The sequence below is a fragment of the Ptychodera flava genome, chromosome 18 (assembly GCF_041260155.1).
Source record: "Ptychodera flava strain L36383 chromosome 18, AS_Pfla_20210202, whole genome shotgun sequence".
In the NCBI taxonomy this organism is placed as follows: domain Eukaryota; kingdom Metazoa; phylum Hemichordata; class Enteropneusta; family Ptychoderidae; genus Ptychodera; species Ptychodera flava.
The window spans coordinates 11,230,955-11,258,601 of record NC_091945.1 but is presented as its reverse complement, the minus strand read 5'-3'; the positions used below and the strand labels follow the sequence as shown (position 1 = coordinate 11,258,601).

Below are 27,647 nucleotides of genomic sequence, written 5' to 3'. Positions count from 1 at the left end.
CATTTTTGAGGCAATATCTATAATATTTTTACAGTATTTTGGTCCTAGTACCAATTACCAGTACGCACAGTAGTTAAATCAAGCTTTATGCTTATCGGTAATATTTCAAAGTAAAAAATATGGTTATAACACGTCATGCAAGATTGTAACAGAGTAAAAAGCAGTACAGTTGCCTCTCATATAGACAGACCATTATCATTTAGAGGTGTGGTCAGAATTGTGAGTTTGAATCTTTTAAAACTTGCAGATTATTTTTCAAAATAATATTTCAATGAATGAGAAATGGAAAAAATAAATTTAAAAAACAGTGTATGCTATGCCTTTTTCGAAAAAATGTTAAATCTTTGAAGGCAGGAATCTGCAAATCCCTGTACTGACCACCCCTCTTTAGAATATAATGGGCCATTCAGAAGTGATATATCATCCATGTGTCATAATATGAACCAACTTTGTGAGTACACTGTCTTACATTTGCAATCGTTTATATCAATACCTGAATCAGATATGTTTTAGTGACGTAGACATACTCTATGACATAGAACATGAATATAGTGGCTTTGATCAATGAAATACGTGGACTAATTTTATTACAACGTAGCTCGGCTACATGACAAGATCACTACATTGTACAGTTTACTAGCAATACCTTCACACCAAACCATCACAGTATAATGCTGTGACAGTCTGCAGTGAGGTACACTTTACAGAATGTCCAGGAAAGCCCTTTCCAGACCAAGTGTCATATGTAGAGAAGAACGTTATTGTGAAACAATGGTGTGATTACAATGTGTTGTGATCTATATTGTACATAATTTCAATGAACACCCTTTCTAGACCATGTGTCAAGTGTAGAAAAAAAGCATTATTGTCAGATAGTGTACATTAGTGATGTAAAATGGATTGAATCCTTTCATTTTACTGTGATAAAATGCCTCTTCTTAATTATTTGGGAACAGCAAAAGAAGTACTAGTATTACGTACTTATTTGAATTACTACAAGAGAAATATTGTAGAAGGCAGAAATTCATCACTCAGAATGCTAGAATTGTGCATTAATCGTATACATGATAAACACTTAAGAAAACATTTCAACCATACAACCAGTAAATCATACCTCATGTAAAATATTATAATATTGGTGACGGTGTTATGTATGTATGCTTACATTGTGTATAATAGAAAGTGAGAGGTCAAAGGTCATCTATCTTGTAAAAAAATGATAAGTTGATGAATCTGTTGTGTGGAATAGGTTAAGCCATGTTCCATTGTATTTTATTGCATATAGCAACACTGCCACCATTTGCTGGTTTGTTTCATCATGTTTGATTACTTTTTCGTGGTCTTCGTCTGAAATGTCATTTCATGTCATATCATATCACAGAAAATATGTGGTTTGTAATTCACAGTAAAGAGCGTACAGATACATAGAATTATCATGAAATCATAAAATTATAGGATAGCAAATGCTATCAAAAGTTAGCGGCAGGAAAAGAATAGAAAAAATGTAATTTTTAATGATGTCACTGTAGTGACCATACAACTCATCTGGCAAATACTACGCCATGCCCTACCTTCATTATGAAAACAATTAGGTTTTCTTAGGGGCTCTCCCATAGCTTTATGAAGAAACTTGACCCCCTTGGACCATGGTGATTTGTAAAATTGTACAGTTAGGGCTTAGTATTCAGTTTTGCTGAATATGCTAATATTTCTTTAGTTTACCATGTAATCAATTGCATTACAGAATATGTTCCATAACTTGTGAGGTTACATTTTTTAAGTCTTTCAGTCAAACACTCCGTGAACTATTTTTGTAAGTTTTCAAACATGCTTGTATATTTTCACAGGGAATATGTGTGAAATGCTGGTAGTATAAATATTTCTAAGCCATAAATTATTGCTGTTACTGAATTCTATATTAGTTTATCCATTTACCCCCCCCCCCCAAAACAATCCGGTGATTACAAAGTATTTGACTACAGTCATCCCCCCCCCCCCAACAACAAAGTTTAGTAAATTTTTTGATGACTTTTTACATGCCTAAAAGAATACATTTATTAGATCAATTGGTCAGATTTAAGGAAAGAATGGTATTGTCCTTGGCCTTTTGGCTCAGATAATTTTTTAATATATTGGCACATTTTCTTTAATGAGGGCATAAGGTTTCTTTGTACTGTCTAACTCTTTCTGGTCTATAACTGCCCCTCAAAACAGGGCAGACACCCCTTTGTAAAGATGGTTCGATCAGCCACTTTCACCTCTTCATTTTCCCAGAATGCAACTCACAGGAAGTGTACAATGCTGAGTTTTCAAGGGTTTCTGAGAAAGTGTTTACATTTGAAATGTGCTTGGTACATTTGTTGATGATTCGAGTATAATTTACATGTACTTCGTAAAGCATCCAGGCTCCAATTCAACTAATGTTGTGTTGAAGTCTTTTAAAAATTATGTAAATGAGAGACCGAAACCCAACTTTGGTGAGGAAAGAATCAGTTGAAATTGTATTTCTTTGACTGATAGGAATTTTATTTTTTGAGTTAAAGGTAGTATGCATCTCAAAGTGAAAGACTTAAACTTTTGCCCAAACTTTCTGTAATGAAATTTTCAATTATTCTGTTACCAAATCAAGAATAAAAATCAGGGGTCACTGTGAATTTGGTACTGGAGAAGAAAATTACAGAATATTTACCGGTACCGATATTTGAAATTCAGTATGACAGCCGTTCCTGTCTTCATGCATTGGGGAAAAATAAAATTGTTGACTTTCAAAAAACTAAGATGGTGAAAATTCTACTCCAAGAGCACTAAATTGAGCCTCCACAAGAGATAGGACAGAAAAATACTGAGAAAATATTGAGAACCAGTTGTCACTGAGGTACATTCTACCTTAAGCTGTATTTTGAAAGGACACAACAGAGTCTGTAGGGCACGACTGTATAAAGTGACCTACTATTATCTTTGAAAAAGTGAAGGTGATTTTAAGTAACAATTTTTGAAAGTCTTTGAATGAATTTTATTTTTTATCAAGAGCTGCCAATTGTGTAAAGTGAACATTTGCATCTGCAATCAGTATTAAAGTCTCAATGTACAGACATTATTTGCATTTTTTGTGATACATTTTATCGTGATAAAGGGTGGCCAACATCTTTTGGGGACATACATTGGTTGTATACAGGCCATGGGTCGATAAAATTTTTGGTATCAGTGGGTCCTTTGGTGATTTTAAGAAAGGGAGGTGCAGAAATGCAGTATCAGGACTAACACCCCCTGGGCATTTCCCCCCCCCCCCCGCCCGCCCTTGTTGGCGGCGTGAGCGTTTGGCAGTTATTGGCCAGGGGGTGACTGTCCTAGATCCCAAATGGAACTACTGAAGCATTACCATATTTCCAAAATGATTTGTCTATGTTCAATCACAGACCCTAGGGTGTCAAGAGTCTATGGTTCTACAACCTTGGCAAAACACACTTAGGTGTAACTTAATTATATAATTTTCTTTGAAAGGCTCAAAATATATCAAGCCATCCCATGATGCCTCCATGTCAAATGAACTGTCTGGCATTTGAAAATAAATTATGGTAATGAGTGACAGTGTATCTTTCAAATTCTTATCTAGTCAGCTGTTTGAAGTGAAATGAAAAGATGCCAGTCGCAGCAGCATTGTTTGATATAAATGATGTGTGATAAAAAGTGAAAATATGGATTGCAACAACAACAACATCAATAGGTGTCAAAAATCAGTGAACAGTTAGATGGTTCTGTCATTGTGCAACAGCTAGTATAGATCTAATATTTCCCCAAAAAGTATTAAATGGTTTTATAATGTGAAATGGCTCGATTAGTTGGTCATTATATAGTAGATGTTATAACTTGGTGAAGGGATTAGTTGTGAAACTAATCTTTCACATTAAAGCTGATTTATTCAGGGAAGATGCGAAATTGGAGGTAATTCCAAATGTCACCAAATTTAATGTTTATACTCCATACCCCATTTCTGTATTTCTTCTTCTGTCCCCTCCCATAATAGATGCAGAGAGAAATTTGCCATTCCCCCTCGCCTGTGACGATCGCGACCCCTGCTCAACAGAATGAAGTGAATGTTACCTTATGAATAATTAATTATGCGCGGCCATCTTTGTTGTCTCGTACATATAAATGAATCGTTCGTGACGTGAAATATCAAGGCCAAAGGTAAGGCGAAAATTAATGAACGCTGAATATTTGGCGGCATGGCAAGCCCAGTCAACGTTATGGAAAACACAGATGAAATAATTTGTCTCAACGTAGGAGGACAAATTCACACTACAACTCGCGGCACGCTCACCAGGTGCGCGGACTCGATGTTGGGATCAATGTTCAGCGATAGAATGCCCACAAAACGCGACGACCAGGGCAATTATTTCATTGATGGCGATGGCAAACTATTCCGTTATATATTGAATTTCCTACGGCGATCAGAGCTGGTTCTGCCCGAAGATTTTAAAGAACTTGACATGCTGGCGCTCGAAGCGGATTTTTATCAAATCACCGAACTCATAGAGTGCATTGATAAACTGAAGTCGGAGAAAGAAAGACGGAGGGAGAAAGAGGAACAGCCCCAAGAATATGAATTTTTAGAAGTGGAATTCGAATGTGCAAATTGCCAATACATCGTGTTCGCCGCAGCCAATGTCCTTGAAAATATATCATCGTTGGTAAACCACTACAAGGATCTTGGAAACTGGGGAGGAAAACACAGAATTGAGGAATATGGGCTATCTCTTCCCCGTGGCACCCGAACTGCAAAGCCCATTGACAGAGTCAAGCTGTTTCGGGAGATCACTCAACAAGGCTTTCGGTTGAGGTGCACTTCGTCGAGCGGAGGCGACGAGAGGGCGACCGATAGATGGACATTCTGTCGCCCGGTTCCAAAATAATGCTCGATGCATTCGATCAACCGCTATTCTCCTTTGTTTGCGACACCGTTACATGAGTACTATTGACAGTTATTATAATTGTTCTGCGATATGCACAGCTATAATTACAGAGGAAGGGGTGAACCTATACTTCATGTTTTATTTATGGTTGAGACAGTTATAATCTGTCGCATCTTCAACGGAGTTATCCCATAACTCGGACGATGTTGACCCTGTGTATTTTGCTTATAAAGCTCGATTATCATTTGTTTTTAGGCGATCCTGACCAAACTCCAAGTGGCTACAGTCGACACAATCAATTAATCAATCTTTTTATTGTACGTCATACGGTATAAACTATAATAACAGAGTGTAGTATGTAATGGTACATCAACATACACATGCTCATCTTTTACACAGGGATAGTCATGACCAGTTTGTTGAATCATTTCAAGAAACATTCCTAAACATCCATGGATCCATTTTTGCTTCCAGGATCAGTTTTCTCACAGTGGCTTATATTTTACAAAGAATAATAGTAGCTTTGTGAGAATGGGCTGGACATGGAGCAGAGCCAACCAACGCGCACATTCCACTAGTAAGGTTCCACAGATTAGAAACAAAAGTCATCATATACCTGTACTTCTACACTGCCTCTGTGAAAATTTGAGGAGGCTGTATCTACTGTATCTGATGCAGACTTCCTCTGGATGAGATCAGCATGCTGGGTTATGGATCAAAGTGCCCAATTGCCATGGTAGACATTTTTCAGCAAAAAATGGATTACAATACATTTCACCTTGACTAGTTTGTTCACTGTTCCGTAAGGGATGGTCTTGTCAATCATAATTCACTGGCCCCAGTTTTGTTGGGGAAGAAACTTTTTTTCAGATCATGATGTCTTAAAGCATATGGTTTTGCAGATTTTTGGTATTTTCCATGAACCTATCTACATTCTCTCTCACTTTGCTAAGTCATTTTCATTCAAAATCCACTAACTTCACCATTCTAAATCTGTCAATGGTGCACAGAGCTGGCCAGTGCAGTGTTCATCGTGTGAGGGCAGTCAACAATATCAGACATGATTCATTGAAAAAGATCTTTCATTGGTTAGTTTGAAATTTAGGAGATACATTCACAAAGACTTAATTAGGTATTGTAAACTGCATGAATTTAATTCACACTTTGACATGTTTTTACTTTCTTTCAATATGATCCAACAATGGTGTACATTAAAACGAAATATTCAGTAGTGAAGACATCAAAGTACATAGTTCATGGATTGTGCAATGTATACTTTTCTGTAGGTAAAATTTCATGTGTGAATTGTTAATATTTCAATTTCCTGAATCTTATTATGGAAATTCTAATCATAAATATTTTCAGTACTTTCACATCACATGTATGAAATGCAACATCATAGACAGTAGGTATTTGTGAAAAGCGTATTGGGGAGTTGTTGCATATTCTTATCACCCAAGATCATGCACTAGATGATATGCAAGCTGTCAATCATTTGAGTTTCGGTCACATTTTTTGTGAGTTGTAGCGCCCCAACACAGCATTTCTAACCTATTAAAATAGACCACCAGGTGTAGGGTAGTAATTTCATATTTCAATGCTTGTTGGTGAGAAAATACGGCTGAAAATCATTTACTTAAAATGTACAGTACCGTGTGAAAATCTGTGTCGGAAAATGCTTGCTCTTTTGCAAGATACTGGGGCTAGATAAATAGATAAATGCAATATTTGCCCCTTCATATAGACTACCTCTATCTCTATTTTATGCAAATACCAAAGTTATGCACAAAAAATGCAGACTTGGTTATTCCTCCACTTTAAAAGTATGATAAATGTTTCAAAACCAGCAAGAAGTTAAGAATTGAATTTCATTCCCCGACTCTCAGATGCAAAATATTGTAGACTTCTCAGACGGATAGGTTCTGTACAAGATAACCCGTAATGTATTCACTTTCCTGTCATGTGACATTGTAAAATATGTAATGCACTCTTGGTGAATTTATGTGTCACGTCTTTTCATTATTTATAAGAGTACGTAGAAAATAAACATGAGATGATACGATGCTTCTCAGTGTTTCTAATTTGATTTTATTCATATTTTGAATTTTCCGGCAACTGGCAATGTACAGACTAAATAAAGGTATAAAAGAAAAAGAGGCAAACCACAAAACGAAATCAGGTAAATAGTAATCCCCAGGTTTCATTTGTGGGCTACATTGTTAATTCCTGCAAGAAAAAACAGAAAAGATATTGTTCAGTAAGTTGTAATGTGTTGTTTATGAGTTCTTATGATATAAAGACAGGATGGCGAACTCTTAATCTCTCTCTTTAAAATCACTGATATGGCTTCAATGCAGATGCCCAACAAAGATAAAGCAATAGGCATACACACTTTATGTACATTCATTTCTAGTGTAGTTTACAAAAACTATAAACGATACAGGGATAGAAATACTTTTTTATTTCTTGTGGCAAAGTTTGCCACCGGATATGAAATCTGGTGGCAATTATGAAAAATCTGGTGGCAGTTTAACACATTATGTGATCGGTATAATACAACATTTTGTCATTGCCACATACTCATTCTAATTTATAAATTCTTGAAAATATGGTGAGTACACGTCACAAAAAGTCAACCCATACTGCATGCCTCAAAAAAAATTTTCAAACTTACTAACCGTGGGACACGTGAATTTCATTTTTACTTGCCCGAGAGGAAAAAGTACTTGCCCTAAATTTCTAATAGCTGTACCAGTAATTTGTAACAGAGAGCAAGAGTTTGGCCATATGAAGTGAATTCAAAGAGGGAAAAAACATTTTCAAACATGACTACATGTACATCTTGTTAAAATGAAGGACTATTACCAAATCTGAAATGTCACAGAAGAAATGTGAGAATACTTAAGTCTTTTCTGTAGATTTTGGCCATTTAGAGAACATCTTTGAATTTGGAATTTTTCCACAACCTAGTCCAAATTAAAATCTTTGCATAAGAGTAATAAGATTGTGTGATTTACAATGTGCATGGCTGGCTGCTGCTCTTTATTATCAAGCTGAGATCACAAACAACTGCTCTGCTATCTGCCAATGCATACACACATGTACATCTGCAACTCTTTTACCTGTTTACATGTTTGCTCACTGAGCACAGCAGTCTTTCAAAGTTTATTGATAAATGTATTCGTCAAGAGAGCAGATTCAAGTTTCGTTTTCGTTACTCTTCAGTGCAGATTTCTTTTCTGTAAGTGAGAGCCGATCCCTAAAAATCCAAGGTCACGTAATTGAAACTGTCTGCATCTCACGCACTACGTAGCTGCAATATGTGGCCTCCTTGGTCGACTGAGCCTGTTTCGACTACGATGTAAACTTGTACTTTTCATCTGGGTGTTGATTTACGTTGAACAGTAAGCATTGCCGAGATCTATGGCTTTGAATAAGTTTACATCCATTTACAAAGCACATGGTGCAATTACACTATCGCGTGAAGCCGATCGACTGTCATACAACTCATACGCTTGCACAAAGAGAATGGCAACCACTGTCAAGAGCATACCACTTTACGGCACACATACAAAACAGTGAGTTCACTCCGTGTCGTCGGAGAGAACATGTCGCAAAACTCTATTTTTACGACTTTTTGTGTTTTACAACAGCAAGAACGATTATTTTGCAATGTCGGGCGGATTTTCAAGGGTTTTCAGAAACACTTCTGAGAGTTGAAGGACTTACAATGATTGTAGACGTGTACAGACCTAATGAAATACGTTTTCAAGGTTGAATTGTCCAGAGCTTAGTTAATTCAACCGCTGGTGGACTTGCCCGTCGGACGGGAAGCATATTGATTTTAATTGCCCGACCGCAAAATTCACTAGCAACGGGCGTCGGGCGATAGGATTTTTGAGCCTGTACTGGCTAATGAATCGCAAGTATTTATTATTATTTAAATCACGCATGCTGCAGTTTGGCTTTGTTTTCAAAATGTCACAACATGCTTTTCTTGTGCCCTATGACTGCATTATGCGGCTATCACAGAGAACAACAACATGTCAAGTGTACAAAAGCTGCTGTCATCGATATGGAGATTAGCCAATCACAAGTTTGGATTCACGCTATGTTTTCATTCATGCCAAAATGTCGCAATTAGTTTGGTTTTTTTTTGCTAATGAGTTTTTTTCCGCCGTCCGACAACGCGTGTTCCTTCAGTGTTCCTTCACTCAAGCCGTAGGATCGATGACATGATGACCCAAAATTTAGTGGCAGAAAAATACCACCAGAAAAAAATTTTGGTGGCAGATTGACAGTTTTGGTGGCAAATGCCACCATTGCCACCGATTATTTCGAACACTGCAATAACTTGTAGAATTCGACATATTTTGATGCGGCACCAACTATTATATACATTACTGAAATTGTACTCAAAATATAAATTTCTTCTTCCTTGCAAAGCTTAATGAGTGAGATTTACAATAATTTTCAATTTTTACAATTTACTTCACAGTAAAGCTAGCTTTACAAAGTTTAACGACCCTATCCTTGGCAAGGTTGGATTTATTGGAACATTCCACTTTACATCAGAGGGGAGAGTTTAGGTGTGTATACTCACCATAATTGCATTGACAATATCACTAGAATTGTTTTTCAATGCTTTTATTGCCTTGGAACGGCTGACATTGGCTTGTGACATCACCAATTCAATGTCCTTGGCTTCAAGGCCGCTGTCGTCAACCTGAGTGCAAAGCAAAATCATTCAGGTGGTCAGTTGTAAGATGGGCACAGTAAAAGATAATGCTGTCAGGAGTAATTCTGATAGAAGCTTTACATGAATGGTGCTGAACACATGCTCCTTCATGTTCTCTCGAGTTTTGGCATGTACTCAACCAGGGTAGCATGTCCCCGTATGACATGGGTCCTGGAGAATTACAGCGCTGTTTTATTGTCTGAAGACTGATAAGAAACCCACCAAACTCAGCAGGCAGCAATAAATCAGACCCTCGTTTAGGTAAATGCCAGGTCAAATAGCAAAGTACTCAGCCAAGTTGCTGGGTAATTACCTAATTTGCTGTTCAAATAACTGGTGTGCCAAGTGTAAAACAGGTACATCACAAACTACAGTTACAATCACTCCATAGATATGGAAACAGTGTATTAGAGTGAGTCACCCACTGTTCATTTTTCTTTTCCAGAGAGCAATCGGTTTTATCCTTCAACTATTTCAGCAATTTATTGTATTTCTGGTAATTTCAAATCATGATTTTTGTCTGATATTTGCGTATCAACACTTTTATTTAGGGCAGGAGATAAAGGGGGGAGGGGGAGGGGTTCAGGTCAAAGGCTATGAGTTTCATTTGCCAGGTTTGTTTAAACCCTTTTCCTGCCAAGTCCATATTTCACCACCAGGTCAAGATGGTTAAAATTAATGAAACACAACATATTCCATATGGTGTATTTTAACACAATACTGTACATTTGAAGGCTGTTGAAAGCATAAATACTGTAAACTTGATTTTTATGGACTGAAGATGCTATAACATACGAAGCCAAGTGGATGAAAATACATCATGTTTTGGCTCAATACCGCTTTTCACTGACTTAGCTGATGAGGAAGTGATACAGTTATTAGTGTCTGGCAGGAAAAGGGTTAAAAGGGAAATTTACCTTGAAAATTAATTTCGCATATTGAACTGATATGATCATTAAAAAGGCTTTCGAGTCGATTTTATTCACTTTCACTCACTGGCTAATAAACAGCCGTTTACTAAAATACCAGAAGTGACGTTGTAAACTTGGAAGCAGTCAACGTGTGCAACTGCAAGCTTTTCCACTTATAGAATGGCTACAGAATATAGGGGCCAAGCACTCGGTGTCGATGTTTAAGTCGAGCAGAAGTAAAGTTTTTTGCGAATACCATTTTTAGGAGGACTGCTTTTAGTGAAAGTTGCAAGCTCAACTACTGAACTACAAAAGCCTAAAAGAAAACTGCCCGGGGCATATCAAACCCCAAGTGCATTGCTTTGTACATATGGGAATGTATGTACGCTCAGGCACAAGAAACGGAACGCTGTAGACAGGACCGCCGGTTCTAGACTAATCGTGGCTACATCAGGGTGTTCTGTAACATATTAAAAGTGCTCGCACTTTTAGAATTAATGTCGATCTATTTACAGCATAGGCATTACTTCGGCGTCGGAATGATTTCACAGCGATTGCAGCCGCACCAAAGGGTTGACAGGCATGATTGATTGCCGAGAAGAATTTGAACTTCGTCATTGGAGCTAGAATAGTCACTTTCCGAACTCGAGTCGCTGTAACTTTCTGACGATGTCAGTCTTAGATCATCAATTGCTCGTTCAGGTTCAAAGTTATTGCCCAGTTATCGTCGTCATTATGATTTTCAGTCGAGCGCTGAGGTTTGCATACCGCGTACGCGTCCTTTACTTGGCGTAGAAAAGTTTGGCTGTAAGTAACCTCGCTTTGAACTCGCTGTGTACGAGACGACGAGCAAGTTTGATGTGTCACTTCCGGTTCCTGTGCGTTCAGCTTGTGGCCACTGGGCTAATACGCACTAGTGAAAGTGAATGAAACCAACGCTATTTTGTTTATTTTTCACTAAATAACGACTTGATTACCTAAGAAAGGCTGAGTAAATTTCCCCTTTAATTACGCATGATCCCTTAGGTGTATCATCAGAATATGTTACTGATGCACAGGAATTTCCTGTCTTCCATGCATTGAATTTATAGAAGAGTTCAACAAATAGCCTAACTCCTTTACAAAATGGCAACTTGATTTTAAAGACAAACTCTGTACTTTGACAGTGGGTAGCTAATACTTTTGAGGCGGAAAGTTATGCAATGAACTAAAAGCCCAAAATTATATTTGAAAGATGGAATTAAGTTAATACCACACACCACACTAAGCTACACACACCCCCCCCCCATATACAAGGACTTGAACAAGCCTAAAGTACCAATTTTGATTTCAGTAAAAACCCTAACGTCCACATTTCAAGTTACAGGTGGCAAAAATGTAATATGACAACTTTCCGAAGAGTTATCTTCTAAAACATATTTTCTCTCACCTCTTCTTCATCGCTTTCCTCCGGCACAGTGGCAGTGACCGGTGCTTCAGGTATCGCTGCTGAACTGGCCTCTGGTACCTTGAACTTCTCAGCAGCAGCCATCTGTGCTGCTTGTGATAAATCTTCAATCTGCTTAGAAATGGAAGACAAAACGTTAACTGAGAATTCTTTTATGTTAAACCTTTTTCCAAATCGGGCCTGTCACAGTCACTGCCATCCTGTCAAGTCATTAAGGCCACAGCCTACTATCAGCGGCTTGGTGTGTCTCATCTACAAGGATGTGATGTCCTTGTGCTCAGCTTGGCAGTTGTAGCAGTTAAGCACCCCCTTAACCCTTTCACCCCCAGTTCCCTGTGTACAGGTCCAACTTTACCATAGAAAACAATGGATTTGGGACAAACCATGGTGGTGAAAGGGTTAAGCCCACTTCAACACTGTACTTGGCTGGCTATAATACCTACATAGACATTATAGAATTTCACTGACACAGCAAGATTATAGGACCCTAAATGCCAGCTTCTGGGCACCTTATAAAATCGATGCCATTTCTTGTAACTTTGTGGGATTTGGGATTGAGCAGATCTTGCTTTCAATGATAAAATGGCAGAGTCCCTCACACTGTGTGGCTACCCATAAGCCTCTGAATAATATGATGCCAAAACTCACCTTTGCCTCACCAAATACTATATACGTATCTGAGGCAGGACTTTTATAAACATCTGGTCTCGATACAACAAATAAAATATTCTTTGACCTCCTGATTGTAACGCGGCTGACACCAGTAACACTCTTCAGCCCCAATTTGGACATGGCTTTCCTGGCTTTCTTCTCTGATCTGCTCTGCTTTTGTCTACTTGGCTGTTCCTCGTTCACACCAAGGGATGCAGCCATCTGCAGATGAAAGGAAAAAATTCAGTTTGCAGTGAGTGGAACAGAAATCCATGTGTGGAGCGCCCTCTAACTGTTTACACATTTCTAAACTTTTTGAGTCAAATACGGAATTTCTTCTGACTCAGCGTAACGCACGTAATTAAAAATATTTTCTTAAGGTAGACTATGCCTTAGGGACAGATATTTGGATTCAAACTTTCACAATACTTTTACATCAACCACTTGTGAGGTTTCATGTTAAATCTCATGGGGTAAATAACTTTCAATGGGCTTGTTTTTGTGAAAATCGATTGATTTTCAACCTAACTAACCTGGCTCCATTTTTCATTCTGTGCTGCTTGTGTTCCAGAGTCTTGGTCTTCGAGTTCTGGAATTTCATCATCATCATCATCTGAGTCTGTGCCTGACCCTGTGAGAAAATTAATGAGAGAGAGTGAGTGGGATTTCGGGGAGAGAGATTGCCGACATTCTGGTAGACTACAGTGACTGCAAATATTAGGAGAACTGTTTTCTCAGTGTTAGCCAGTAAGTGAACAGAGATATCATGTATTTCTAACTTTGCTCTTTTCCCACAATGCACTGCGCTTCAGAAGCCAGTTGAAATTTTCTAGTGAAGATTCTGGGCCGACTCGCAGCGATTTCGAAGCTGTTATCCAATTGGGTGGCTGAATCTTACCAATATAATGAAAACAATACAAATAGACTCCCTAAGTGGCTGTGAATAGTGACAATCGACCAATCAGATATAACCTTGCAAACACGCTGCGAGTCAGCCGAAGATTCTTGTGTGTACAATGTGTGGGGGAAATCGAATTTCGGCCAGTAGAGAAATAATTGGCAACCAGTTGGTTAAATATCTCTTGCATATAGCTAGCTTTACAACTGGCAGCTGAATATTGGAGGGATTTCTGTGAAGAAAAAGTGAACTTTCCTTGAAGTCAGCCATTTTGACTGTTTTGCTTGGTATGAGTGTAGCTGTTTATAGACATTAAGAGAAAAACTTGCACAGTTCATTCATTTTAATTTCATTATGTAAATTGAAAGAAATATGACTGTTTTACAAATGGTAATGAACATGATCAACTGTATATCCTACAAAATGTAAATAGTCAGCGTGGCTTTACATGTTATCATAACCTCCCCTTCTAATTGAAACATCTGAACTTGTCTCTTCTGGGTTTTAACCATTCAGAGGAACATACTCAACTAAATCCCATTTTCTGAATGTTGTTAAAGGGATGAAATCGCTATTTTTTTTCAAATTATTTCACTTATTTTTTGTTTCCGGTGAGCAACTTTACGTGTTGCTTTGCTTACTGAAACATAATAAACTGTCAGTTGTCAAATCTCTACTCCTTCCCTGCTTGTACAAATCACAACAAATGCTTTGATAACATAATTTATAGTACATACCAGAAATTGTGTCATCAAAGCATTTACAAGTTATGTGTACATGCAAGGTGTAAGTACAACTCTGATTGATAATTATGACAGATGTGTTTTAACTTTATCAATCACTATTGCACCTTGGATACAATGTTTACATTGGTCGTATGGGTCCCATACGACCTTTGAGCGCAGTTCCGATGACTGTATCCCTTTAAAGAATTTCACTCAAACTTTTCGTGAGGAAACGTCACACCAATCCCATTCAAAATCAAGAGTTAAAATCTGAGGTCACAGAGCAAAATTTTCATAAAAATATGCCAGTGACCGGGTGTCAACTTTATATACTCAATGAGTTTCAAAATGGACCCCACAAGTGGTAGACCAAAAGAGTATTGTGAAAATTTTTAGAGTCTGAATACCCGTCGCTGTAGCTGTGATGTCGCAGCGGTACTTGTGGCGTATATCGAACGTGCTCTGATCAAGGGTCACCACCAAAGTTCCGCTGCGAGCCAATGCATGGGCTTTTTTGGCAGTTCACTACGACATCGACCAGTGTCGATGATTTAGCTCGCAAAATAATGAAACATATTAGCCTTTGAATAAATAAACTTGTATCATCTTTATCATTGACAATCTAAGACTCATTCTCTGTGCCTGCTAACTATCTTGATGATTTATAAGAACACATATTTTCGACCATTTTCCCGTGAGACGTCAACGGTTTCTGCGATGTTTGCCGGCTCCCGCGTACAGTGCACTGAATATGTTGGAGGTCAAAAGTTCAATTCAAGCAGGAACCATCGACGGCTCACCGAAAAACGGTCGAAAATACATGTTATTACAGTTGGGGTCGTTAGCACGAGTACAAGATGAGTTGAAGATAGTCAGTGATATAGTAGGTACAATTTGATTTATTCCAAGCTTTATCTATTTTACTGTTTTGAGAGCTAAATCAGTGACACCGGTCGGTGTCGTAGTAAACTACCAAAAAAGCCCATGCGTTGGCTCGCAGCTGAACTGTGGCGGTGACCCTTGACCCAGGTGCATTCGATATATGCAACAAGTACCGCTGCCATATCACAGCTACTGTCACTTGGCACATTCAACCGTAATTGTTGCTGTATGGCTGTGGTACACAGGTCTGCATTTTTTGGTAACCATAGACCCTGGAGAGAGACTCACTCCAGGGTCTATGCGGGAACAAAGCAATCTGATTAAACAACTGATGAAGAGATGTGACAGTTCAGATTGGGTACAGATGGTGTCGCCATATCCACACTGTCATTGCTTGTCGTGTCATTTTATATCGTATCCCATTTGAATGACATTTAGTATGGTTGTATATATAAGTGAATTTTCACCTGTTGCCGTCACCCTTTCCTCTGCAGAAGGGCTTTTCTTGTTTACCTCGGCTGAATCTTAATAAACAGACACAAAAAACCAAAATTATCAATATTTCATAACTCAAACGTTCGGTACACCAAATGGTTACAAGCTAGAATTATTTGTTTCTTATGAAGTCCACATGTGTTAAAGTATGATTAAACGTTGGTTAACTCCTCCGGGTCATTTTCTTGTAGGTATGACCATGGAGGTAGAAGAGAGATCTCGCTCAACCTCCATAGTATGACACAGAGAGATGACCAAACGTGACGAAGCAAACACAAGGGCTGGGCTCAATACGGACTCCAATATTACCTTGACGATAGTTTCTTGGGTTCGTAACTCCATTCGACACAGCTGAAAAGGTCACGTAATCATTTTTACTTGTGATAACATTATATGGCTTTCTACTTTTCATGCGAAATCCTCGACGTGGATTTAGGAACCAGCTAACGAGCTGAATTGTGTCAAATAGGAATGAAGCCCTACACTGTACACACCCGTGTTTGTTGAGAGTACTACATGTCCCCTTGCCATCACCAACTTACCATCGGCGTTAGCGGTTTCCTCTTGCTTTGGCGGCTGTGTTTCAGTCTCTGCTTGAACTGCCTCTGTTGCTTGTGGCATTCTGTGGATCAAACATATTGGTTGTATCAAATCAGACGCGAATAAAACACAAACACAGTCTAGACTACAACATTGACCGAAGCTCCCGTATCCTCAGTGCATGGTTTCAATGAACATGGTTACAGCGTGATTTACGAATTATCATCGGGGAATATTTCAAGTTTTTCCGGAGTAAAAACGGCAGAAATATAAAAATAAACATTACATTAGTTCATACGAGGAAAATAAATTAAGAGGAGGCGCCTAAATTGGTGGATGAAGACGGATTCACCACTTACTTGGGTTTTTTTCTGATCGCTCTCAAAGTAAAATGGTATCTCTGGTGACCTCTTTGTGACCCGCACTAAAACCAAACATTGCTCGTTGCGGGCGTCCTACTGAACTGCCGCCAAGAATTCGTCGTGGTGAACCACTTCCCAGCAAAACTGTGCTACATCCCTGGCAGATTTGCAATATGGATAAAAACATGAGAATATTGCTTGAAGATTTCATGATTCCACCAAAATAATATTATATCACACCTGATTCAAACACATTCAGTGGGACACATTCACACTCTGTATTCGGAGGAGAATCTGAAGTTCAAGCAAACTTCGATTTGGTTGATCGTCGCTCAGGCGGAGTAAAGTTTGACCCCAATCATTCGAACGAAACATAACAATAATGCCGTTAATTGCTTGATGACTGTCACAGTGCACGTGGATGAACTAAGTAACCAATCTGAAGTATTTCATATCGAATTTTGTTGGGTTTTGTGAGAACCAAGACCATTTACGGCATCTACATTGAGAATAATAAGTATAAGCTTAGTAAAGTAAAGAGGATAACTAGAAAAAAAAAAGTTTGGATCTATTCGAAAAGAATTTTATTAGAAAGTTGCATCCAAATATCCTTGCTGAGCGCAGATTGGCACTGAAGGATGACTCTTCCAACATAACAGTCAGAGAGAAATACAGTTCAGAACCTTTTAAATGCCAGTCTTAAAAGGTGAGCAAAAATATTCTTCCTGTTCTAAGTTTGACACTGCGTGGACATTTGCCAAACGATAACAATGAACGGCGTAACATGAATCAGTAATCAGTCCTCAAATATGCCCTGTTTACGATCACTGATCTTGTAGATTAACCTTTTAAAGATGCGTTGCAAACAATTCATCGTTTGTCGTAGAATCAAGATGGAACAATTATCCTTAGTACTATCTGATTAAAATCAAATGTAGAGATGAAGAATTTTCCACCTTGTGACTATTACTTCACTTTTTCTCATCAGCTGATAGTCGGCTTTCAGGTAACGAACGTTGCAATCTTTTCATCGCTCTTACTCAAATACCTCAACTTTTAATCGTGTCATCATAATGTCATTTTGTTCTGTTGTAGTTGTTGAACCTTTATTATATATATATAGAGAGAGAGAGAGAGAGAGAGAGAGAGAGAGAGAGAGAGAGAGAGAGAGAGAGAGAGAGAGAGAGAGAGAGAGAGAGGATTTCAATAAAGGCTCTACCAGAGTTCCTTTACTTTAAAAATTTAACTGTGAAGGACGCCCTCTATCCATACCCATGTTTCTCTTTCTCGTGCTCTTTTCCTGACATCCATTTAAAGGATAACAGTGACAAATAAAAGACGGGAGGCAAGTAGGAAACACAGTTAAACTCATTATAAGTTACAAAATATCGGTTGCTGCTTCTTAACAGCAACATTACAGTGTTTTAATCAGCCTTGGACTTTGCCTGCCCCGTTGTGTTAATTTAAAGGTAAAATGCGCCCCGGGGACATGATGATCATATATTCAGACTCTCAAACCTTTATAATATATACTTTGGCCTACCACTTATGGGGTCTCATTTTGAAGTTTATGGAGTAAACAGAGTTTTCATTGGCTGACTTTTTTGAAAATCCTTTTTTTATTTCCCCCATACTGTTAGCAAGGGATGGCGGACATTTTGAATTTCAAATATCGGTAAATATTTGGTAATTTGTTTCTCTGGTACCAAAATCTGCAGTGATCCTCTTCTTAATTTTGAAAGAGAATGGTTGAACGTTTTGGGAAAAATTAAGCAAAAGGTTTAATCTTTCATTTTCGACGCGCGATTTACCTTAAACGATATGTAATACATGTAAATAGCCCCACAAGATTCAATTTGTAAATTAGACAATTAATAAAGAAAGAAACTGCAAATTTGGATTGCAATATTAACTTCAAAGGCACCGAAACAACTATTCTGGTTAATTGCAAGCTCATTACGCAATGAAAGCGTCAAGGGACTTGCATTCACACATCGCATAAGTAACTGAAAATATAGCTGAATAGAGTTGCCCCTTTTTGAAGAAAATGTAATTACGATTATTTGAGAAAGGCAATTTGGATTTTGTCATGTACAATCGGGATTCCTTACTTTTTGTGCGAGTTTATTTTATGCTCCATTCAGCACATTGCGATGTTTTGATGCCAAAAGATGAATAAAATACTGAAAGTGTATAGGTATTTAATTTGAAACTTTCCATTTAAATGAGACACAATTTCTTCATATATAATGTACGACCGTTGAAAACATTCTCAGGTCTTTTCATACACACCTTTCAATCTTTTAATTGGTTCCGTGTTGAAAAACTGCCAAGCTAACACTCACAGGTATCGGAACTTCATTTTGTGAGTAGCACACCGATAATGGCTCTCTACAAACACTACATCTTGTGAACATACCCTGGTCAAAATCCTGAGCATTCTTACTGGTTTTTCACAAATTCTTATTCTGAAAGATTTCTTTAAAGTCTTCGACAAATCTGACTAAATACTAGAACGCGCCTCGGGGATAGATATTCAGACTCTCAAACTTTTACAATTCTTTTCTAATATACCACTTGAGGAAAGGGGGGCCATTTTAAAGCTCTAGGTGTCAGAAACTTTTCACCGGCTTAGTTTTTCCAAAATCAAAAATTCTATTTTTTATCCATAGAGTTACTAACACAGAGATGGCGGCCATTTTTAATTTCAAATATCGGTAAATCTTGAGTAATTTGTTTCTCTAGTTCCAAAATTTGCACAGTGACGCCCGATTTTTATTCTTGATTTTGAAAGAGAATGATTGAAATATTCTTTGAGGAAAGTTTGAGCAAATGATCAAATGTATAGGACAATTGCTGTAAGAAAAAAATATTGTTTTTACAAAAAGTGAGACAACTCGCCCTAAATTTTTACATGGCAAGATTTTTGTTGTCATTTGAACATTATTGTCTGAATGAGGTAATTCCAAGGAACCAACGTTGAAAAGCGATCTGGCGTGTGGTTTTATGAGAAAATAGCAGGGTTGTTTACAAATGCTATCAGCGATCTTCATCGATAACTTACCCTCAATGTTCCAATTTTTATCAAAAAGACAGGCACAAATGCAAAGAGCGATAAATCTGCTTTCAATGAATAAAAAATAATTTTCTTGAAATTTTCCGTTCCTTCATTCTTTTCTCGTCAAAACCTAAAACAAGCAGTGGAGTTTCTTGTTTTGCTTTTCCCCTTCTGGACCTTTCAAATAGAAATGAAAGAATTGATCAACTTTCCAGTCGGGACACCACCTGTTGATTTCAATCACACAGCGAAATGCAAGTCTTCAACGATGCTTACTTCTCTGCCGGTACCCTGTACACACATTCACCCATACAATTCAACCGAATAGATGATAGCCAAGAACACTTTTGTGACAATGTTAAAGTACCCTTTCAATTTTATTCTTGTTTTCCAGGATATTTACAAAACAAAAGAGTATATTTCATATCACTTCTGTTTCTTCTTATGCGTTCTACGGAGAAAAAGTCTTCAGTAAACATATGTAATGACAATACAAACAAACTTGTTTTACCGAGGTAGTTCTCATACTTTAATGGTATGACCCTGGCATCAGATTTATCATTTATAAAGGGCCAAAAGCTGTGTACGTTTGGTTATCAATGTCAGCTTCAGTTTCTCGTTCTAACCTCCAAAGCATGTTGAAATTTCACAGAATTCAGCTTGTCAACCCAGCCTGTACACATGTAAATTGCAGGGTTAATGTTGTTGGCGACAAGTGAATTCAGGTCCGGACTGGATCCAAACGTATCCCCCCCTACTGTCTATGATTTTACACTTACATTCACTGTGTTGGCAAGGTAAATACTATTCCAACATGCTTTGGGAGTAGAACAAGAACTTACAATTGATACGTATATCACGCAAAAATCGTGAAAAAAATCCATCAAAAGTTAGAACCACTGCCCTTTGAATCAAAAGATTTATCAAATTTCTCACCTAGTGATGATGATGAGTTGAAAGACAGTGCTATAAGTGATTAAACAAGTTAAATATTTGTGTTCAGAACGCGGCAAGGATTGTTTATTTCTCTCTTGATGTGAAATTTACACTTTGAAAGTAAAGATAGTGACCAGTGTAACGAATAACAACAGAAGAGCTAACGGAATTGCAGGGATTGCTGCTCGGCTGTAAGCGAAGTAGCACTCCCCTCTCGTGTTAACACCGCTGGTCGACAGGAGATCGCCTCTGTAACATCCCAGGAAGTACGGGTAGTCAGCGGTGATATGGTACTGGTACACACCGTTGACGACACGACCGTGACATTGGTCCAAGTCGTCAGTGGTAAGAGTGTTGCCATTTTCGTCGGTGGGGCCGTATATAGCATATCCGTCGAATGCTACACCAATCAGTGGCGACGCGTCGCTATAACGACTCATGACGCACGACGGGGCCTTGTGGTAGTGATAATGGCCTGGTTGGTCCGGATGACCGTCACATAGGTCAAATACTTCGGCGTATTCCCCCTCCACGGCGTTATTGCCCTCTCTGGTGAATGGGTTGAAGATGGGTATCCCATTGACTGCCATACCGATTGGTCCCATGGGCAGGCAACCCACTTCTGAGGCTTCTGTCGGTGTTACCGGTATCTCGAAATGGTAACTCTGGAATTGTATATTGTTAGGATTGTCCACATTCGGGAAAGAGCCCGTAGCGTGATCAGGAATGCCGTTGCTCTCGATGATGTGTTTGCCGTTCTTTGTCGTCACGGTGACGGTCCCAACCATTCCCGTGTTGCTTTCAGTGATCCCTGTGGTTTGAAACTTGGCGATTTGTTCGTCTGTCAAGGCGCTGACGTGATAGCCTTTGAACATCGCCAGAACGCTGGTCAAAGCAGCTAACACAGTCAAAGACGCCATTTTATGAGGAATTCTGTGAAGGCTTAATTCTGTGAACCGTAAAAAATAATAAAAACTGGTTTTATTATACATTAAACAACTTCTGCTGGCTGCTCTCTAAGGTTATGATCAGAATGATATTACACAATATTACACATAATTTACATGGTATACATATATATTCTAAGTACATCTACATGATACACACACACTTTCCATATTATATATATATATATATATATATATATATATATATATATATATATATAGATAGATATAGATATAGATATAGATATAGATATAATATGGAAAGTACGTCCATTATTACACATTATGGGCTCTCGAGTCAATACTCGGTTCATTTTATCGATACCTAAAACGGTCCTGATTTCTCAATCTACGGAAACACACACTAAGGGGATGGAATGGTTTTCAATCAGCTGCCATCGTGAAAGAAACAACAGGTGGGTGACGGTTTAGGAGCCTTAACCAGCTTTTACTACCGTGCTTGGCATCCTTCGTCATTATCCTTTAATGTGAATAAATAAAAGTATATATATATATATATATATATATATATATATATATATATATATATATATATATATATATATATATATATTTATATATATACTTGTTTAGTTCAAGATCAGCTGGAGTAGAGTGCTCAATACTAGAGTAGAGCTAAATACACAACTGAGTTGATCAGGATAATCTAAAATATTACATTTCCACTACAAATTTGTTTCGTATAGGCTGCAGAGCCGCCTACACTCATCGGGTGGCTGTGATCGACTGACACTTTGGGCGGGAACGATTTCTTTTGTTTTGCTTTTGTTGGCACCTGTTTGTTGCAAAAGGTTGAATAATTAGTGACTGCACAGGAGAAATTTTCTCCTGTGTCTGCAGGTCGATACTAATTCGTTTCTATTGTTGAGGGAGCACATTTCTGGATATCTGAGGAGTATGAAGTTCTCGTGGAGGCACAGATTGCATTTTTTGTGACGTTGGAGTATGGATTGCATTGCTTTATTATTTTCCAGTCAATTCTGTATTCTGTCTTTGCATCTTTCAGTGACCAAATGTGCTTGCTCAGTTCGGTGCTGTTTCTGTATTTTGTGTTGCGGAATGATAGCATGTGGTTATTATATCTTGTTTTGAATGGAGTCTCCGTCAGGCCGATGTATGTTGCGTGTGTATTGTTGTCTTCTCTGGTGACCGTTGCTTGGTAAACCACGCCCTCGGTGAGGCATTTTCCTGGCAATGGGCATTTGCTCTTTTGTCTGCAGTTGCATTCTTTATTGGCGATGGTGGCGGTTGTGTTCTTGTTTTCCATTTCCTTGGCAAGTACTGATTTGTTGTGTGAAGTGATAATACTTTGCATGTTCGGCAAAATAAAACAAATCCTTGGACAATCTTGCCTTGATCACACACTTAAGCATGTCATTTTAAAGTCGCTATCAATTTCGCTATCGTCATCATGTCATTTTGCATAACTGTGACAGTACCAGGTTCGCCTTGGTACGGCCCAGACCCTGGCGTGACGAAGATGAATGATATCGATAGCCTGTCTGTGTGCTTATTCTTTGAGTCGATTTTAATTCGCCACTTAAAATTGAGAATGGGGGCTTTCATTAGTCATAGTTCAGATATCTACGTTACCTTATTGTAAGGCCGCGTTCAAAAAAAATGGTGGGGGGGGGGGGCTGGAGGAATTCGGGGGGGGGGGGATTCGAAATTTTTTGGGATAGTCGAGGGGGGACTTGAAAGTTTTGCTCTGCCTATAGGGGGGGGACCTGAAAATATTTTGACTCCCAACATTTTGATGTCCAATTGTTCTAATGTTAGTAATAATTAAACAAAATCTAGAACTGTTTTGTCATATTTTATGTCTTTAATCTCGAAAAAGTCTAAAAAATGTATGAATGCCATAAAATTTTCGTAGAACAAGTTGGCCTTGTAATGGGGCAGGAGCTACAACTGTTGATAATTTTTCAATATTTCTATGCAATGTATCAAACACAGTTTCTTGGTGTCTCTCTACAGCATGCTGAAAAACACAATATTCAGTTTGTCAACAAAGCACGTTTGTCTAAATATTGGTAATAATTGAATGATGCGGTACACGTAGGCTGTGTTGGCAAGCTGAATACTAGATAGCTCAACATTCTATAGGGAATAGAACAAGAACACAATTGTATAAACTGAACAAAAATATTGTCAAAATAAAAAGTTAATACAACTACTGCCCTGCTACTACATACTGGCAGTGTCAGTGATACATGTAGCTCTGACTCTGATGTAGTTTAAGAAGAGTTTCGGTCATAGGACCACTCTATTGACAGTGATGTATCTACTTGTACACAAGATCCAGCCAGAGAGCAACACATAGAAGACTAGGGGATTAACAGTTACCATGGATTTTTGAATTCTGGCATATGAGAACAATCAAATATTAGAGAAAAAAGATGGGGTCACCATAATTGATCTTATACAAATGTACGATGAAAAGTCAGTTTTTCTAAAATCACTTAAAATCAATATATAAAACCATTCATTTCAAGTTCATGCAGTGAATGAAATTTTCACATCTCATTGTACCAATAACACAAAAGTAAAACTTTGAACAGTAAAGACTCTAATTTAAATGGAAAAATGTGTGACTAAATGGAATCTTTTATTTTTTACCAAATTTGCCGTTATTACACCCAAAATTCTGAGATTCAAACATTAATTTCATGGAATATTTTAACCTTCCAGTATTGTGAATTTTTTAAAACATTTTATAAATGGCTTCTAAGTTGTATATGTCTTGTACTTTTGAAAAAAAAAATTTGGTGCTCATTTTCTCACAATTTGGTTAAACGTAGCTAGGAATACACAACATCTGCGTGCAGAACGACACATTACATGTTTGTTTTACTCTGCGTGCATTCCTTATAAATATGCGGCTATATGGTAATTTGGGGGGGGGGACTTGAAAATTTTTGAGGGTATTGAGGGGGGGGACTTGAAAATTTTTGAGGGTATTGAGGGGGGATCTGAAAAAAAATAAGATTTCAATCTCGATTCCTCCAGCCCGCCCCTCACCATTTTTTTGAACGCGGCCTAAGGGGACCAGTTTACAATAAGCGCGAGAATATTTTGTTCAAAATACCGACCTGTCGTCTGCAGCTAACAATATATGATATTTTCTCAGTTTTATGGAACACGACAACATTTAACCTTATAATTTTTATTCCGAAATAAATCTGTGAAAAAAGAACTATAGAGGGCACCAGTCGATATGAAAACGCTTTTAAGTAGACGATGTCAAAGTTTTCAAATCCAAGATAGAGCATTTCGTTAACGATTTGCTTCTTGAAAAATAAGGATTATGAAAGCAGGGGATTCAATCCCTGGATACATTGATGAAACCGTTACTACATCTCATAAAACACCATCGGAAATTGCAGATACAGTTCAACTTATCTGGAAAGAAATGAAACAACTCGGTCGAAAGTAAACAGCAGTTGTGATTTTTGTCGAAATTTAAATTTGCAGAGCGCGAAGCTATTTCCAGAACTGTACAGTAGTAAGTGAACGACAAGAGCCGGAGTGTAATTTTTGCACGCGAGCCAAGTGAAATTAGGTTGTTTCCATTCAATGGTGACAATGCCTCGTACAATATGAGTACATATACCATTGTTATGCGCTATTTTAGTCAAACAAACACGAATGGACTTACTTTAATCGCACGGCAGGGAGAGTTAAACCGAAAGAACATGCATCGTTCAACACTGCACGGTCACAGCTAGCCGACAGATATCGATAAATATCCGACGTATTTTCAAGATCATTACTTTCGCCAGACAAGTCAAGGTGATACATACCAGTCGTCTGTTGCAGAATATGACGTTACCAGAAGGCTTTGCATTAGAAACTGAAGACAAACAGCCACTGTCGACGCACCGTTTTGAATGGCTGTAAACCACGGACTGAAAATGAATGGTGTGAGCCCCAAAGTGTTACAGGTGGTTGTCTGGGTTCCACTGACCACGGCCAGGCCCGTATAATGTATATGTACAATGTCAGCCTGGTATTATGGTCGTCCGTGTTGAGTGCTCTCGCGAACACTGGTGATGTCACGACTTAAAAACCGGGTGGGCCTTGTTTGCACAATATACTCTTCGCACCAATAAGTGCAATATATGGCGATTCAATCTCAGGAGACACACTGTAAGATCACGAAGTGAATAAATAAATGGGACTCACAGATCTAGATCATGGATTCGTACGTAACCACCTTGTTTATTGTTTCGACGCGCATGCGCCCTTAGTGAAGACGAGAGCTGAGAAGGGCGGCCTTGTGCTGTTCTGTGTATTTTTTTCGGATGATTGCGATGGGAAAGCATCTCTTAAATTCGTCTGTCAGTGTAATAGAAACAGAATGAGAGAGAGAGAGAGAGAGAGAGAGAGAGAGAGAGAGAGAGAGAGAGAGAGTGTGTGTGTGTGTGTGTGTGTATTTTGAATATAAGTTCGACCCCCACGCAAATACCCACAAATACATCATACATATACGGCTAAACGTTTTCGTCGTGCAATAACATCCACATCACCGTGTCACGATAATACAGGCAAATTTATTTATTATACCTGAAAGGTTGTCTATGGCAAGAAAACGACAGTTAGGCCTCCATGGCAATTCTAACTGCAGCACCCGTTATCACGAAACATTACATTATACCATAATTATGAAAAACACAATCAAGACATAAAATTGTTACGGGTACAGGGCGGATACATGGGTAAGTTGAAACATTTTTGGCAGTTATTTTCAGTATTTGAAAAAAATTACAGAATTTTGTACAGTGATATAAATTTGTTGTCAGTTTATTGTATACCAAATAAACTCTTTTGTTTTCCTGTGTCGTAGCCTACAAATTACAAAAGAAAATAACTATTGCTCGGAGATATGAAGAATCATTATCTGAACTAAACAAAATGACATCAGATTATTACTTATACATGTATAATTATTAGCACTTAAGGACAATTCCTGATCTTGATATTTTCACATGTTGGAGAAAAACCGTTACTGTGGCTAACTATAAACATCCAGTAGCAGACGATTTCTCAATTGTATCGCCAAAATGGAGGGAGTTCACAAAAGTTGTTTTTTTTAAGTCTGTCCAGTATTTCTATACAATGAGTGTTCTGCTCCATTTCTTCGCACGATACATTTGTTATTATTATACACTCACTAAATGGGCTTGCCTAGCCTCTTCACCCCTATTCACTGTGAACAGGTCCACAATCACCATTGATAACAATAAGTTTAGGCCAAACCATGGTGGTGAAAGGGTAAAGGTTGCATAGCGACAAATCGATATACGGTGCGGTTTGTGTGTGTGTGTGTGTGTCTATATATATATATATATATATATATATATATATATATATATATATATATATATATACAGTGTGTGTGTGTGTCTATATATATATATATATATATATATATATATATATATATATATATAATTAGATATTATTCCCTAATATTTTTCTTCGTTCAGCGAGAAAAAAACGAGTGACGTATTGACCGTGTCACCACTCGTCGAATAATATACTTACACATGCACAAGCACACAATTCGTTATTTTTTCCAAAATAAAATAAGTTTTCCATGACGATTCCGCGTTTAAACTTTTGAACTACTTTAGGAATAAATATCAGTACGCCGTGCACAAGTTGTCAATCATTTCCAGTCGTCCGTCATGTGCGTTAGCGCTCACGTTCGTTCGTGTCACAGGCGCTCGAACCGTGATCTGTGAAAATGGAAATCAATAAACTGATCACAAAAACCTATGTAGTGTCTCCTGTCTGTCTATGTGATTACCCATAGAGCGAAGCGCGACTAAGGTTGTGTTTACGTCAGACGCGAACGTTCACCCAGCCTATCTCGCGCTTTGCCAATGGGGTCGCCATTTACCACTACTGTACAGTGTACCGTACGTAAATAAGCGTATGCAGCATTCGAAAATGAAATTTGCCGAGCAGATATCTGCGAATAAGAGAACCAATAAAGAACTTAACAACGACGACCAGGAAATGTCTCCTAGCTTGATTACTGTCAAATGTCCCTAATTACAAATATAGCATTCGGCAGTTTCACATCTGTCTATATATATATATATATATATATATATA

General features: G+C 38.1%; 3 protein-coding genes across 6 annotated transcripts; 1 reads left to right on the top strand and 2 right to left on the bottom strand.

Moving 5' to 3' along the window:
- The first annotated feature begins 4,226 nt into the window (after positions 1–4,226).
- Positions 4,227–4,913, top strand: LOC139117583 (BTB/POZ domain-containing protein KCTD6-like). Its single transcript, XM_070680825.1, has one exon. It carries the CDS (start codon positions 4,227–4,229, stop codon positions 4,911–4,913), a length of 687 nt encoding a protein of 228 aa, XP_070536926.1.
- A 2,065-nt stretch (positions 4,914–6,978) lies between these two features.
- On the bottom strand, positions 6,979–16,688 carry LOC139116828 (nascent polypeptide-associated complex subunit alpha-like). 4 transcript variants are annotated; one of them, XM_070679520.1, is made up of 8 exons: positions 16,560–16,688; positions 16,203–16,282; positions 15,633–15,689; positions 13,194–13,291; positions 12,658–12,882; positions 11,992–12,123; positions 9,517–9,639; positions 6,979–7,139 (listed from the first exon to the last, which is right to left on the bottom strand). In XM_070679520.1, exons 2-8 carry the CDS (start codon positions 16,279–16,281, stop codon positions 7,125–7,127), a joined length of 729 nt encoding a protein of 242 aa, XP_070535621.1. In that variant the 5' UTR covers position 16,282; positions 16,560–16,688; the 3' UTR covers positions 6,979–7,124. The 4 variants fall into 4 exon arrangements, with proteins under 4 accessions (XP_070535621.1, XP_070535622.1, XP_070535623.1 ...); XM_070679521.1 differs by having other exon boundaries at positions 11,992–12,120; XM_070679522.1 differs by lacking the exon at positions 15,633–15,689.
- A 3,283-nt stretch (positions 16,689–19,971) lies between these two features.
- LOC139116827 (uncharacterized) lies at positions 19,972–25,750 on the bottom strand. The gene is made up of 2 exons (XM_070679518.1): positions 25,328–25,750; positions 19,972–21,505 (listed from the first exon to the last, which is right to left on the bottom strand). Exon 2 carries the CDS (start codon positions 21,474–21,476, stop codon positions 20,664–20,666), a length of 813 nt encoding a protein of 270 aa, XP_070535619.1. The 5' UTR covers positions 21,477–21,505; positions 25,328–25,750; the 3' UTR covers positions 19,972–20,663.
- Between the last annotated feature and the right edge of the window lie 1,897 nt (positions 25,751–27,647).

Bases quoted from the DNA above. Each gene is read 5' to 3' on its own strand.
- LOC139116828 (XM_070679520.1), bottom strand. From the start codon at position 16,281: ATGCCACAAGCAACAGAGGCAGTTCAAGCAGAGACTGAAACACAGCCG. The intron at 15,690-16,202 runs GTAAGTTGGTGA...CTGTTTATTAAG, and splicing joins GGAAACCGCTAACGCCGATG to ATTCAGCCGAGGTAAACAAG. The intron at 13,292-15,632 runs GTGAAAATTCAC...ATTTTCTCACAG, and splicing joins GGAAAGGGTGACGGCAACAG to GGTCAGGCACAGACTCAGAT.
- LOC139117583 (XM_070680825.1), top strand. From the start codon at position 4,227: ATGGCAAGCCCAGTCAACGTTATGGAAAACACAGATGAAATAATTTGT.
- LOC139116827 (XM_070679518.1), bottom strand. From the start codon at position 21,476: ATGGCGTCTTTGACTGTGTTAGCTGCTTTGACCAGCGTTCTGGCGATG.